Source organism: Carlito syrichta, unplaced genomic scaffold (assembly GCF_000164805.1).
Source record: "Carlito syrichta isolate Samal-C Ts95f unplaced genomic scaffold, Tarsius_syrichta-2.0.1 Scaffold302868, whole genome shotgun sequence".
Lineage (NCBI taxonomy): Eukaryota > Metazoa > Chordata > Mammalia > Primates > Tarsiidae > Carlito > Carlito syrichta.
In genome coordinates this window covers 429899-444234 of record NW_007246964.1, presented here as the reverse complement: position 1 = coordinate 444234, position 14336 = coordinate 429899, and the positions used below count along the sequence as shown (strand labels likewise).

General features: G+C 55.6%; 1 protein-coding gene across 1 annotated transcript in view; it reads left to right on the top strand.

The window, feature by feature from the left end:
- The window catches only part of COL27A1 (collagen type XXVII alpha 1 chain), a gene marked incomplete at its 5' end in the record, with an annotated part of 150191 nt that overhangs the window by 89202 nt on the left and 46653 nt on the right, over positions 1-14336 (top strand). Inside the window, 7 exons of the mRNA XM_008057214.2 lie at positions 283-336; positions 2537-2590; positions 2822-2875; positions 7170-7223; positions 13502-13555; positions 14063-14107; positions 14205-14249. Coding sequence (XP_008055405.2) covers positions 283-336; positions 2537-2590; positions 2822-2875; positions 7170-7223; positions 13502-13555; positions 14063-14107; positions 14205-14249 — 360 coding nt within the window. The remainder of the gene's footprint in view (positions 1-282; positions 337-2536; positions 2591-2821; positions 2876-7169; positions 7224-13501; positions 13556-14062; positions 14108-14204; positions 14250-14336) is intronic.

Here is a 14336-nt window from a genome sequence, read left to right as displayed (position 1 = left end):
TCCCAGCCCACTTCTGGCGCGGGAAGAATGTGTGGCGCTCCCAGGGATGTTGGCAGCGGCCCCACCGCTTGGCTCCAAAATCAGAACCATCTGGTGGAGTGAGGGAAGTCAGGACAGTGCCCAGAGAGAGGCAGCGCTATCCTCGGTGGCAGCCCTGGCTGGCGGGTTTGCCAGGCACGGGCAGGAGACACCTGGATGGTGGAGCTCTTGAGACGGAACCGTGGGAGAGGTGCCCTGAAAACTCACCTTGTTTCCTCTTGCTTCCGTAAACGTGTCTTGCAGGGACTCATGGGATTCATCGGTCTGGTCGGGGAGCCAGGAATCGTGGGGGAAAAGGTGAGTTGTGCAGGGGCAAAGAGAAATCAATAAGCGTGTGTTTTGAAAGTTTTAAAAGGTGACGGGGCCACTAATCTGGGAGTTTCAGACCAGTCTCCCCTGGCTTCTCTCCTGGCCTGGCATTCCGGACCCTACAAGAGCCATTGTCCCCTTTCCCAGCATCTCCCAGGGTCCTACCTGGCCCCCCTGCGGCCACCCTCAAGCACAGTCAGACTTGTGTGACCAGCCGCTGATGCATGTGATCTGGGCCCTGTGTGGCGGCTGCCCACGGGCACTGCCTAGGGCAGGTGAGAGAAGGGAGGGAAAGATTCTCCTTTGAAAGAGATGAAGGGTGGCCTTTTCCTCAGATTACCTTGCTAATCCTCCAGCAGCTCTGCTGGATGATGGAGGCTCAACCAGGGAGGAGGTAGCTTGCTCAAGGTCACCCGGAAGCAAGCGGAAGAGCACAGAGAGGAGCCAGGGTCACTACCAAAGGCCACGCTTTGCCCTCGAAGGCATTCTTCCTCATGTGGGCTCCCAGCTCAGAGCCAGCTGTGGTGTCCCATCGCCCTCCATGGGCTGTGGAGAGTGCTGGCCTGCCTTTGCTTATCTGGTCCCCAGAGCATGCTCTCTGGCAGAACCAGTATGATTCCCATTGGAGAGATAGAGAAACTGAGCTCTAGAGGAAGTGAGGAAGGAACCGTGGCCCACCCTAGTCTGGCACCGTCTCACTTTCCAGGCTCATCTTGTGCTTCTTCTTCACTCTGTGTCCCGGACTCTGAGCTCTCTGTCTTCCTCCTCCGCCTCCTCTTCCTCCTCCCTCATCTCCTCCTCCTCCAAAATTTAACTTTTTATCTTGCAATAATTGCAGATTCACAAGAAGTTGCAAAAAATTGCACAGAAGTGTCCCTTGCACCCTTCACCCTGTTTCCTGCCATGGTTGCATCTTACATAATGATGGTCCAACATCAAAGCCAACGCGGGCTGTCTTCTGTGGCTTAAATGTCCCATGTCCCTCCTCACCATTCCCTTGACCTTATAACTCTTCCCGTGTCCATCTGTCTCCACCCTTTTTGCCTAGTAACTCTTTTTTTTTTTTTTTTTTTTTTGAGTCAGAGTCTCTATCGCCCAGGCTGGAGTGTAGTGGCACGCTCATGGTCACCCCAGGCTTGACCTGCTGGGCGCCAGCGATCCTTCAGCCTCAGCCTTCCAAGTAGCTGGAACTACAGGTGCACACTACCATGCCCAGCTAATTTTTTATTTGTTGTAGAGACGAGGTCTCGCCAGGTTACCTGGGCTGGTCTCGAACCCGTGAGTTCAGGCAATCCACTTGTTTCGGCCTCCCAAAGTGCTGGGACTACAGGCTGAGCCACTGAGCCCGGTCACCTAGCAGCTTTTAATTATCCTTCACCTCTTGGTTCTAGTGAGACTTTCTCCAGGAAAAGTCCCCGAGTGGGTCAAGTTCCCTGTTTTAATGCCTTAGCACTGTGTACCCGCCTCATTGTACCGACTTCAGTTTGTATCCCTTCAGGTGACCCGCGTCCATCTCCCCTGCAACACTCTGAGTGTCTTGCTTCATGTGAACGGGTCTGTCTTTCTGCTCACCATCATATATTCAGGTTCTGCCAGCTAGTGTCCAACACATAGTTAGGTGTTCAATAAATATTTGCTGGTCGGGTGGGAGACAAGAAATAGGACCTTATAAAAACAGACTCAGGATTCGAACCCAGAGCCCCTGCCTTCCGGCCATAGTTCTGTTGCTATACTCTCCATGTCTGTCCAGTCTCTGGATTGGCCAAGAGAGGATGAGTCATGTCTCTGAAGCTGCGGCATCTCATCCAGGTTTGGACAGGGGGCTGAGGAGAATGAAAGAAATGCTTTCTCTTCGTTCCCATCCCAGCAAGCCCAGCACAGAGGATGCCAGGCTTAATGAGGACCACATGACGTGGGCCAGGATCAAAGGAGACAATGTGATTAGTGCATCCTTAATCAGGACCATCCTTGGAGGGAGACTCTGCGTGGCACGCGGTGGATGCTGGGGCCTCCCAGGACCCGCCGGAACTCTTGGTTTCCGCTGAGTGAAATCCCAGATCCCCACATGGGCCATGTGGCCATGGGTGGGACAGGGACCCCTCTAGAGAACTTGGGCAAGTTCCTGCCCCCCCACAGAGCCACGCACGTCTGTAGCTATGACCTCCCTGCATTGCTGTCTCCATCACAGGGTGACCGAGGCATGATGGGACCCCCAGGTGCGCCCGGACCCAAGGGGTCGATGGTAAGGAGTAAGTCTGCATCCTTGCCCTCTCCTGTTGCAGCCGCCAGTGACCACTCTGTTCTCCTCCACCAGCCGCATACCCCAGGTGTTCAGGTCCACCGGTTCATCTGTCTCTGGGAGGCCCGGCTGTGCCCTCCTGGCCCTGGGCTGGGGCTGAGATGGTCGCGGCGGGACTGAAGGAGGAAGAGGCGCCTTCTACGGCTGATCACTCCTCTGTCTTCTCTCTGGCAGGGTCATCCTGGAATACCGGGTGGTATGGGGACCCCTGGAGAGCCTGGACCCCTGGTAAGCAAAGCCCTTGTGATCCCTGAGCTCAAACTCACTGTCAAATAAGGGTGAGGAGTTCAGGCTTCAGAACCAGGCAGACCTGGGTTGGAATCCAGCTCTGCCCACCTGTGGGCTGTGGTCCTGGGGAAGACCACGTGACTTCTCTGAACCTAAATTTACACATCTGAAAAAATAGAGATGACCATGGTCATGGAAGTGTGATCAGTGGGTTAGCTAGAACCTGGGACTGATGCCCATCACTTAGTGATTGATGTTCATTCCTCAGGAGCATCTCGGTCATTAGCACTATTGCCTCTGTCGTTCACTCATTCCCTCAGTAAGTTTCAGGAGCTAGGGAGGCAGCAGTAAGAAGGGCAGAAAGCAGATCCTGCCCATGGAGCTTTTATCCTGGCATGGGCACAGGAGACAAAGAACCCAGTAAAGATGCTGGCTATGGGAGAGGCAGGCACAGAGATGGGAAATGCTGGGGGCAGATGGGGCTGGGAGCCCAAGCCCAGGGACCCTCAGAAGGGGCTTGGATTCTCCAGATGACTGAAGAAGCAGTGATATTCCTGAGGCCCGCAAGGCAGAGAGAATGGTGGGAGAGGCTGGGAGGGCCGGGGGAGGGGTGTGACCAGACCCCCTGTCCCTTCCCCAGGATGATGTGGGGGAGGGGCTGCCCTCTTTTAGAGAGGGTGAAGCTTGCTTCAGGTTCCCCTGCTGCTGCCCATGGAGGATGGAAACTGGGAAAGACTCACTGTGGCCACGGCCAGGGCTCAGGGCTGTGACATCACTCTGGGTAGGCTTCAGGCAGGTGGAGAGGGTATGTGGGGAGTGGGACTCGTCCAGGCACAGATCCTTCGTCAGGGCTGAGGGGTGATGCGCTCAGGTTGACCAGGCCCTTGCAGAGTTCCCTGATGTCTGTTGAGGGAGGGTCTGGGAACCTCTGATGGTTTGAACCCAGGAAAGCTTGCACAGACCAGTTCTCTGCACTGGCTGGGGAAGCAAGACCAACTCAGTTCCCAAACTTTTTTGTGCACCTACTGCGTGCTGGGCATATGCTCTGCCCTGGAGTTGCAAAATGGTAAGAAAGAGATCCTGCTCTTAGAACTCTCAGTGTTCAGCAGGGGTGTCACATGCAAATATCCTGTCATTAGCACACTTTTTTTGAACACCCACTCTGTGCCAGGCCACGCTAGGTGCTGAGGAGGGCTACGGAGGGACTGGTTCAAGGGTGAGAGGCCTGGGCATAAGTAACCCAGAGGAAGGTGCCAAGCACCAATGGTGCTGTCCATCCTTGCCGTCCTTTTGATGAAGCAGAAGCCAGCATTCTGTGTGCTCACGAGGAGGAGGAGAAGCCACATCTGGCCCAGGGCTCAATGAGCTGGCAGCAGGGAAGTGGGCTGCTTGAATCGAAGCAGGAGGTCAGAGGACCAGCTGTTCTGGTGGGCGGGGCTGGCACGGAGGGCCCAGGCGACAGCTTGAACCTGACAGTCCAGCGCCCCCAGCCCAAAGGCTGCTGTCCAGTTTCCCTCCCAGTGGTTGGAGATGAAGTGACTGGAGCCCATCAGTGTGAAAGTTGCCCAGGGTAGGGCCAAAACTTGGGATCCACCATCAAATTCTATATCCTGTGCCCCTGGACTTGGCCTCCCCAGGCCTCAGTCTCCCCATCTGTCCCAGGAGGAAAGCCTGGAAAGGAGTTATGGGGACAAAAGGGAAGGCCAGTGGGAGGAGGGCAGACAGTGGGAACATTCAGGCCAGTACAGAGAAGGAAGGTGCAGGCCTCCTCCGAATTCCTCACCCCCTCTCCCACCGACTCTACTCACCTCCACACCTGCCCCAGTTCCTCAGTGCCTCCACCTGTTTGAGGGGTTGGCTCAGACTCAGTGAAATCAGACAGCCACTGACTGCTCTCCCATCCCAAGGTTGCCCTGGTACCTCCCATCTGCAGCTTGGGGCTGGCCCCTTGGTATCTTGGCCAACCAGGTGCCCCTCGTGCCCCAGGCGAGCAGGCTAGCACAGAGGCCCAGAAACCCGACTGCAGAACCAGAGGCATGGGGGTGAAATCCTGGCTCCCCGCCTTACCAGCCGTGTGATTGCTCGCAACATTTATAGCTTCCCTGAGCCTTAGTTTCCCCAACAGTAAGTCAGCACAGAACCACCTTCATTGTGACAGTGTAGTGAGAAATGGTATCACGCATGACCGAGGGCTTAGGAAACTTACTGCATGTACGATTTGCTTCAGGAACAGTAGTAGCTATTTATTAGCTATGATCATTGCCACTGTGATTAGTAAGGTTGCTACTATTTAAGTAACATTTCTGGTGATACTGTTCACATCTGATTGGCATTCTCCTACTTTTCCAATCTCTATGGCATCTGTGTTCTCCTAGAGCAGATTGAGGTCATCCTCATGATTGGAATGGTGGGGGTAATGATCTGGGACCTGGTCCCCCAGTGACCAGAACTGGGTCTGGCATTCAGTTCTGACCTCCTCCTGCTTTGAGGAGGACTTTCCTTGTCATTTCACCTCCTTTTCCTGAGGACTTTCCTTGTCATTTCACCTTCTCAGAGGTAGGGACTCTTCTTATCCCCATCTCATAAATGGCAAAACTGAGGCCCAGTGAGCATAAATAACTTGCCCAAAAGAGTGCAATTAGTAAGTGGCAAAGACGAGACTTAAACCCAGGTCCTTTGGCGCTACAGCCTGCTCTTTTGAGCACTCTCTGCCTTGATGGTGAGACTTGGCTCCTGCACTTTTCCAGTGGCGCGTTGCATGCCTTCTGAGCTCTGAGATCACTCCATAAAACAGCCCGTTCTCACCCAGTCTTCCTGTTCCCCGCCATCCGGGAGTCAGATCTGCCTTTTATTGGGCTGGGGCCAGGGCCCACACCCTGCTCGCTCTCCTAACAAGGGGTCAGCCTGGGACCCAGCCCCTCGCATCAGCCCCTCCGCAGCAGCTGCCAGAGGGACTGCCAGTGATGGTGTCTGGCTTTGCACCCCTGGAGGCCATGGGGAGAGAAGAATAGGAACAGCCAGAGCTTGTCCTGAGGCCCCAGACAGGGCTGGGCCTCTCTCTGGTATTTGGAGGCTGGTATTTGAGGCTGCCTCTGCCCTGTAAAAGAGCACGCCCGGTCAGGATCACTGGGAAGCTGGAGGGCTCCTGCAGCTGTCAGAGGGTCCTGGTAGCTGGTGTGTGAAGTCGCTTCTTGAGGTCTGTCGAGTTCACCCTGGAATCAGGGAGAGGAATCAGGCAGCCGGGCGGCCTGCTTCTGATCCTTGCCTTTTTCTCTCCTCCCATCTTCTGTTCTCTTCATCCTTGAGTCCCTTGTTCATATGATAGGTTCCTAAATACCTGCCACACACCCGTGCCAGTCAGGTGCTGAGAATTCAAAGAACAACCCCGCCCAGGTTCCCTCTCTCCCTCCCCACCTCTCCCATCTCTCTTGGCCCCTCCTGTCATCCTGCTTCAAACCAAGATGGCGGGCCTCTTCCCTGGGCCGCCCCTCCTGCTTCTCTGCCCTGCGTCCCCCTCCCCTTCCTTCTCTCTTGATCCTTTCCTGCTGGCCCCTTTTCTTCCCAAGCTCTCCTCAGGCCTGTGTTCTAGATGCTTTCTCCTCTGCGGCCCTGGAGAAACACACTCAGGGTTGTGCTGGGTGTCAGGGTGGGTGTGAGGGACAGAACTTGGGTTGCCACATCCTCCTTGCTGATGGGGAAGAACAGGGGAAATGGTATTTGGGTTTTTCTCTTTTTTTGAGTTGAGGTCTCTGTTACCCAGGCTGGAGTGCAGTGGCTTGATCCCCACTCACCTCCACCTCTTGGACTCAGTCAATCCTCCTACTTCAGCCTCCGAAGTAGTTGAGACTACAGACCTGTGATTTTTTTTATTTTTTGTAGCGATGAGGTCTTTTGTTGCTCAGGCTGGTCTGGAACTCCTGGGCTCAAGCAATCGTCCCGCCTTGGCCTCCCAGAGTGCTGGGATTACGGGCGGGATCCACCATGCCTAATTGGAAATGGAAATTTGAGAAGCCCTTTTGCCAGAAATGCTGTACAACTTCTTGCAGTTGATTTTGAGAGAAAGAAGAAGGAAATGACTTATCCAGGGAGCCTTTTTGCCTGACTCTAGATTCCCAGGAAAGGTAGAGGCCCATCACCAGCTGGGTGCCCGGTCCTTCAGTATGGAGACTGCTGGGGCTGAGCACACTTGGCTGAGGGCTGCAGGCCTTCAAACTGTGCTCCTCACACTCCTGTAGCCCCAGTGTTGCTCTCACCCCTAAAAAGAGGCTTCTCCAAACTCTTTCTCCTCCCCCAGGGCCTTCCAGGATCTCGAGGCCCACCAGGCATGAGGGGAGCAAAGGGACGTCGGGTAAGTCGGGCCCAGCTCCCGGGAGCTGATGCTGGGGGTGGGGGTGCACTGGGAATGGGGCCACCGGCCAGAGACCACCGCCTGGTTCCTGTCCCTTGCCCAGCTCTGAGATCTGTGACTTTCGAAGCACCAGCAGTGTTCCAGGCTTGCCCCAGGTCTGGCTATGAGTGTGGGACCCCCCCCATCTTTCCAGCCTGTTTCTGAGCCTTGCCACCCAGCAGATCCTAACCACAGATGGGCTCTCTGGTACCAGTGCTTTGTTTATGGTTTCATTCTATCAGCATTTTATTTAGCACCTCCTTTGTGCCAGCCAGTGTTGGAGACTCTGCAGATATCATGGAGAACGGGACAGACATGACCCCTGCCTGCCCTCATGCACCAGTCGATAGGTCAGGCAGACAACTTGGCAGACCCAGACGGTCCGATACAAGATCACCAGCACTTGGATGGTGCTGAATCATAGGTTCAGGGTCATCAGCACATGAGTGATGGAAGTACCGGCAGCCTGGGAGCTTGGAGGAAGCACCTCACCTAGGCTGAGTACCCAGGAGGGATTTTAGGAGAGGGCAATGCTTGAGCTGATGCCAACTTCAGGCAGGGGACCGACAGGGGAAAGTCCTAAGGTGAGAGAAGGTGTGGCATGTATAAGGATCCCAAGGTCCATAGAGGGACAGGGGAGAGGGCTTGGACCAGGACTTATCAGGCATCAAGCAACACATGGCCTGAAAAGCCACAACTGAGCTCCAAGGAGAGTGGGGAGCCATAGAAGGTTTTAAATAAGGTCTGGGCTGAGCATAGAAGCCAAGGGTAATCACCAGAATTTGCTCTACACCAGTCACGTCGATCACATGAATTAACTTGTTCTTTTTTTTTTTTTTTTGAGTTGGAGTCTCACTCTGTTGCCTAGGCTGGAATGCAGTGGTATACTGCTCACAGCCATCGGAGCCTCCACCTGCTGGGTTCAGGCAATCCTTCCACCCTAGCCTTCCAAGTAGCCGGAACAATAGGCACACACTACCATGCCTGGCTAATTTTTCTGATTTATTGTAGAGACAAGGTCTCACCAAGTTGCCCAGGCTGGTTTCAAGCCCCCGAGCTCAGGCGATCCTCTTACTTCTGCCTCCCAAAGTCTGGGCCGCTGCGCCTGACTGAAAGAACTATTTAATCCTCAACATTGCCTTGTCAGATAGGTGCTCTTTTTTTTTTTTTTGAGTTGGAGTCTCACTCTATCACCCATACTGGAGTGCAGTGGCCGCTCCCGGCCACCGCAGCCTCGACCTGCTGGGCTCCAGCGATCCTTCCGCCTCAGCCTTCCAAGTAGCCGGAATTACAGGCGCGCATTAGCACGCCCGGCTGATTTTCTGATTTATTGTAGAGATGAGGTCTCGCTGCCCAGGCAGGTCTCGAACCCGCGGGCTCAGGCAATCCACTCACCTCAGCCTCCCAAAGGCGCGGGATTACAGGCTGAGCCACCGAGCCCGGCTAATAGGTGCTCTTTTTATTCCCATTTTATAAATGAGGAAAGAGAGGCACAGAGAGGTTAAGTCACTTGCCTCAAGTTGCACAGCTAGAAAGTGGTGGAACTAGGATTTGAACTCTAGAATCTGTTTTTATTTTTTATTTTTTGCATACTTATTTTCAGTCTTATGGGTTGGAGAGAGTTGATGGAATGGTCTCCTGCAGCCCACTGGTGCACAGGTGCCAGCAGCCTAGATGTAAAGAGGAAACAGACAGTGCAGTCAGCACTGGCAGCCCTGGCCTGATAGCCTAGCTCTGTACAGGGGATCTGTGATCATTCTTCTCCTCTTGGCTGAATTTCAAGTGGCTTTAAAATTTCCCCCAAACCAGATGGCCGGAGCAGCCAGACTGGGAAGGGAAGATTAGGAGGCATTCCTCTGGCCCAGCAGGGCCCCTCCCGGCGGCACCCATGTCCTCTGGGCCTCTTCAAGCAGGCTGAGGCCCAAAGGCAGCTAGGTTCCATCCTGATCCTGCATACGTTTCCCCCCTCACCCCGCCCCAGGAAGCTGGAATCGCAGCAGAACGAGCTGGGCCGGCCTAGGCCACCAGCCCTGCCCCAGATGCTCGGCCCCCTCCCCTCTCTGCACCCCAACCATCTCCACAGCCCCTCTCCAGAATGGCTTGAAGAATGTAACTTCTGCTCGAGAAAGCCCAGGTTTCCAACACATCAAAGATTCAGGGGTTGCGGGGAGCATCGGGAAATGAACCCCCCCTCCCAGCTTGGCAGGAATGCAAGACTTGTGGGATCGATTCCTGCCTAATAGGCCGCCCTTGGCCACGTCCCAGGTGGGGTAATTTAAGGTGGGGGACCTAGAGAGGTCTTTAACTTGACCATGTATGAACTCAACTCTGGGCAAGTCTTTATCCTCTCCTGGTTTGCCCTGTGCCCTTAGCAAGGCCCGTGGCGCTCAGTGCCCCAGTTTCCCCATATGTGCCCTGGGGAATGGGCTCAGAGGTCTGCAAAGCCCGCTTCTTGACCTTTCCAGACCTTTCTCCCCTCCGCTCAGGCCAGTGACTTCAGCCCAAAGGGACTGTGACAACTCTGAGCTCCAAGCACCTCAGGCTGACTCTGCTCCTGGGAGTGGGTGCGGAGCCTGACAGCACTGGCCTCCAATCCCCGCTCTTCCTCCTGGACCTCGGGCAACCGATCTGCCCTCCCTGAACGTCCACTTCTTCCTCTGTAAAATGGGTCAGCAACAGAACCAACCTGGAGGGCTGCCCGTGGGGGCTTCAGTCACTTACTGAGCACCTCAACCTGGTGAGCGCCTGATAAAGAGGCTCCTTCCCTCTCCTCATCTGTCCCTTTGTTACAAGAGCTGTGGTTGGGCAATTTTCTGTCCTGGGGGCAGGGGCTCCTCCCTGCCAAGCCTGACCAGGGGCCTGACCTAAGACTTCAAACGTCTCCGCAAATGGCTTTGATAGAAACCCAGGCCTGCATCCAGAGGGCGGAAGTGGGGGAGTGGGTGGCTGCCATGGTCCTCTGTGGAAGCAGGGGGCAGGACAGGTGAGCCCCTAGACAAGCTGCACAGGGGCCCAGGGCAAGGGTTGCCCCTGCCCCCCTCTTTCCCAGTAGAGCTGGGGAGACAGGATGGCTGGTGGCCTTACTGCTTCCTCCTCCCTCCCAAGCCAGGCTCCCTGAGCTCCCTGGTGGCCCACAGGGACAATGGGTTCTCCCAGAAGAGAGGAATTTTAGACCTTGTCTTCTCCAACACCCTGTCTCAGTGCACAGCTTTCCTGGCAAGCTTCTCTGTTCCCCGACTTGCATACCACCTGTGATGAGAAGTTCACTTTCTTTTTTTTTTTTGTTTTGTTTTTTTTTGAGTTGGAGTTTCACTCTGTTGCCCAGGCTGGAGTACAGTGGCATGCTCATGGCCACCGCAGCCTCGACCTGCTGGGCTCAGGTGATCCTTCTGCCTCGGCCTTCCAAGTAACTGGAGCTACAGGTGCACGCCACCACGCCCAGCTAATTTAAAAAAAATTTTATTGTAAAGACAAGGTCTCGCCGAGTTGTCCGGGTTGGTCTCGAACCCGCAAGCTCAGGCATTCTACCCACCTTGGCCTCCCAAAGTGCTGGGATTACAGTCTGAGCTACCAAACCTGGCCAAGGAGCTCACTTTCTTTCTGATAAACAGTGGCAGGTAGTGGTGGACAAAAAGAGGGCCTTCAGCTGACTGGGTTCAAATTCTGGCTCCTCCACCTACTAGCTGTGTGACCATAGGCGAGTCAACCTCCATCCTAAACCCATTCCTTTATTCGTAAAAGAGGATAACAACTTTCACCATTAATACCACTGGTTCTGTCACTGTTATTAGATCATGTAAGCTTTCCCCTGGGAAGGCTTTGATTCCTGGGATTACAAAGTGCTCCCACCACCTCTGAGCCTGTGCTCCACTCTCAGAGTTCTCCCTTTACGGGGAGATTCCTGACTGCTAGAGACAGAGGCCTTCTCTCAGGAGGGCTCAGCTGGACTGGTTCTGTGATATGGGATGCCCCCCTCCATCTGACTTCAGCTCCATCGTGCCAGTGTCCATGAATCTAACAACACGGTCTGACAGTGTCCACATAGGCCTGATATGGAGACCCAGGGAGGCCACAAGGCTTTCCCAGGTCACACAGCAAACCAGCAGCACAGTAGGACTACACTAAGCCCTGTCATGCGCACCAGAGAGGGATGGTTTGGGAGTTCATTGAATCTTTGGATGGGTGCAGTGGCTTATCCCTACAATCCCAAGGAGGATTGCTTGAGCCCGGGAGTTTGAGACCAGCCTGGGCAACATAGCGAGACCTGGTCTCCACACCTGGTGGTGTGTGCCTGTAGTCTCAGCTACTTGGGAGGCTGAGATGGGAAGATTGCCTGAGCCCAGGAGGTTGAGGCTGCAGTGAGCCATGACAGTGCCAGTGCACTCCAGCCTGGGCAACAAAGTGAGACCTGACGCAAAAACAAACCAACCTTGCCTTGAATCCATGAAAACTCTGCTGGTTTTATATTGCCTAATATAAGCTGTTGTCCTGAGGAAGGGACTGAGTCCGGATTCACCATGCTGCTCCTGTGTCCCTGCCTCTGGGGAGCACAGTGGGGACAGAACCGGACTATCGAGCACTTTTTGCCCGGTGCTGAGCTGCCTGTGTGCATCGCCTGCCTCAAGGGAGAAGCTTCTTATCCCCATGTCAGAGATGAGAAACTGGGGCTCGGCAAGTAGCAGCCGCTGGTCCCCAGACACATTTCCTGAGCGCCCCTGTGCCTAGGGCCGGACCCCGCAGTGGGCCCAGAGTTGCCTCCACCCGGGAGCCCCCATTCCCGGTTTGTTGACTCAGTACGGGCTTCTTCAAGGCTGCGGTGTGGAATGGAAGCCCCGGAAGCTCTGGGCAGCTGAGACATGGAATTTTCACTTTTTCTGGCCTAGTTATTAATTGAGAAATGTGTGATCTTTTTTTTTTTTTTTTGAGTTAGAGTCTCACTCTGTCACCCAGACTGGAGTGCCGTGGCCGCTCCCGGCCACCGCAACCTCGACCTGCTGGGCTCCAGCGATCCATCCGCCTCAGCCTTCCAAGAAGCTGGAATTACAGGCATGCGCTACCACGCCCAGCTGATTTTTTTGATTTATTGTAGAGATGAGGTCTCGCTGCCCAGGTGGGTCTCGAACCCGCGGGCTCAGGCAATCCACTCACCTAAGCCTCCCAAAGGTGTGGGATTACAGGCTGAGCCACCGAGCCCGGCTAAATGTCTGATCTTTAAATGACTTTTCCTCCTTTTGTGTTCTCATTCCTCATCCTCCCCTCTCTCGGATCCCTCCCTCGCTCCTTCCTTCTGGGGGAGCATGGCAGTCTGGTCTGGGGCTCCTGGGCTGGGGTGGGCCAGCCTCCTCCACAGGACACTCTGCATTCCCTCAACGCGGGCCTCTTTTGACCCCCTCTAGAACAACCCCCATGCTGTTCCCCTTGGACCTTTCCCAGGAGACCCCATCTGTGTGGTGGTGGGAGGACCCCTGGAGAGGACACATGGGGCAGGGAGTGGAGCCCGTGGGGGTGCGGGTACCCACTGTTAATGTGCTGAGGAACCTGGGATAAGTCACTTCCTCTGGCCGGGCCTCGATGTTCTCATCTGTCTAGTGGGGGCATGGGCTGGGTCTCTCAACAGCTGGGGACCAAAACTGCGGTCCTGAGTGTTCAGACCCAAGCCTGGGCTTCAGGAACAACGGCCTGACTCCCGCCCGCTCAGGCACACCCTACCCCGTTCCTGTGCCCTGCTCAAGTCAGATCTTCCTCTGTGAGCTGGGCCAGGCTGGTTGTGCATCTGGCTAGAGATGAGTCTGCTGCACACATCTGGCCAGGTGCAGACCCTCTCTGGGCCCTGCTCTGTCAGTTTCCCCTGCTTCTGCCCCACATGTGCTCTGGGAAGGTCATGTGGCAACAGTCCAAAGAGCTGGCTTTAGGGCCTTGGCCATGTGAGGCCAACGCTGGCCCTCAGTCTCCACATCAATGCAATGGGTTGGCTGGTGACCCCCAAGCTCTCTCTAAAGAGGGCCGTTCATGCAACAGTTCTGGAAGGGTGGGTCCACCCGTGCCATGCCCTCTGCAGAGCCCTCTCAGCAGGCACTGTGCAGGGGTGGCCCACCTGGGGTGGGGTATGGGGAAGTGGGAGGAGGAGCCCAGGCTTGCACAGGGAGAGGCCCAAGGCTCTGGGCTGCCCCACCCTCCTGGTTCTCAGCCCAAGGGAGACCCCTGCCGTCCACTGTGCTAGTCCCTTTTTTCTATTCCAGGGCCCCCGAGGACCAGATGGACCAGCTGGGGAGCAGGGGTCCCGGGGCCTGAAGGTACCGACCCCCGGCCTGTCCTCCCCAACACTTCCCATGGGGAGCCAGGAATCAAAAACCAAGGCTCATACCTTCCTCCAACCCAGGACCCCTAGGGTTGAGCAGGCCTAGAGGCTGCAGGGCGTACTCCAAGAGTTCAGCCCTCCCTCTCCTCGTGCCCCCACTGCGAGCCCAGAACTGGAGGCAGCAAGAGACAGAGAGAGTGAGGAGGGATCACGTGGGTCCTCTGACCCGTGCCCAGACCTCAAGTCCCCAAGGCTCCTTGAGCTGAGCTGCCTCTGGCAGCCCCGTCGAAAGGAAAGGGTCCCCAGTTCTCTCCCAGAGCACCTGGCCACAATGGCAAGCCGCTCCCATTGCTGGGCCTCAGTTTTCCCACCAGCTCAATGGGGAGAGGGGTGGACTCTGTGTCCTCACGGGTTCCTTTTATCTCCCATGGGGAGGGGTTCCCTTCTTGGCCAAGGGTCCTCCCAGCACCATCTCCCGCCTTCTCGTGTCTGCTTTCTGCAGGGCCCCCCAGGACCTCAGGGCAGACCGGGCCGGCCTGGACAGCAGGTATGTCAGGCCAAGGCCGAGCAGGCTGGCCACAGGCCCCCTCCCTGCTCCCTGCTTTGCGATCTGAGCCTCTAATGATCCCCACATGTGCTTCCAGGGTGTGGCTGGTGAACGAGGCCACTTGGGCCTGCGAGGCTTTCCCGTAAGTAGTACCAGTTCTGGAGATTCTCCACGTGGGGCTTTTTTGGGGGGAACATAGCCACTTTGACCAAGTTCCCATCCTTCTGTG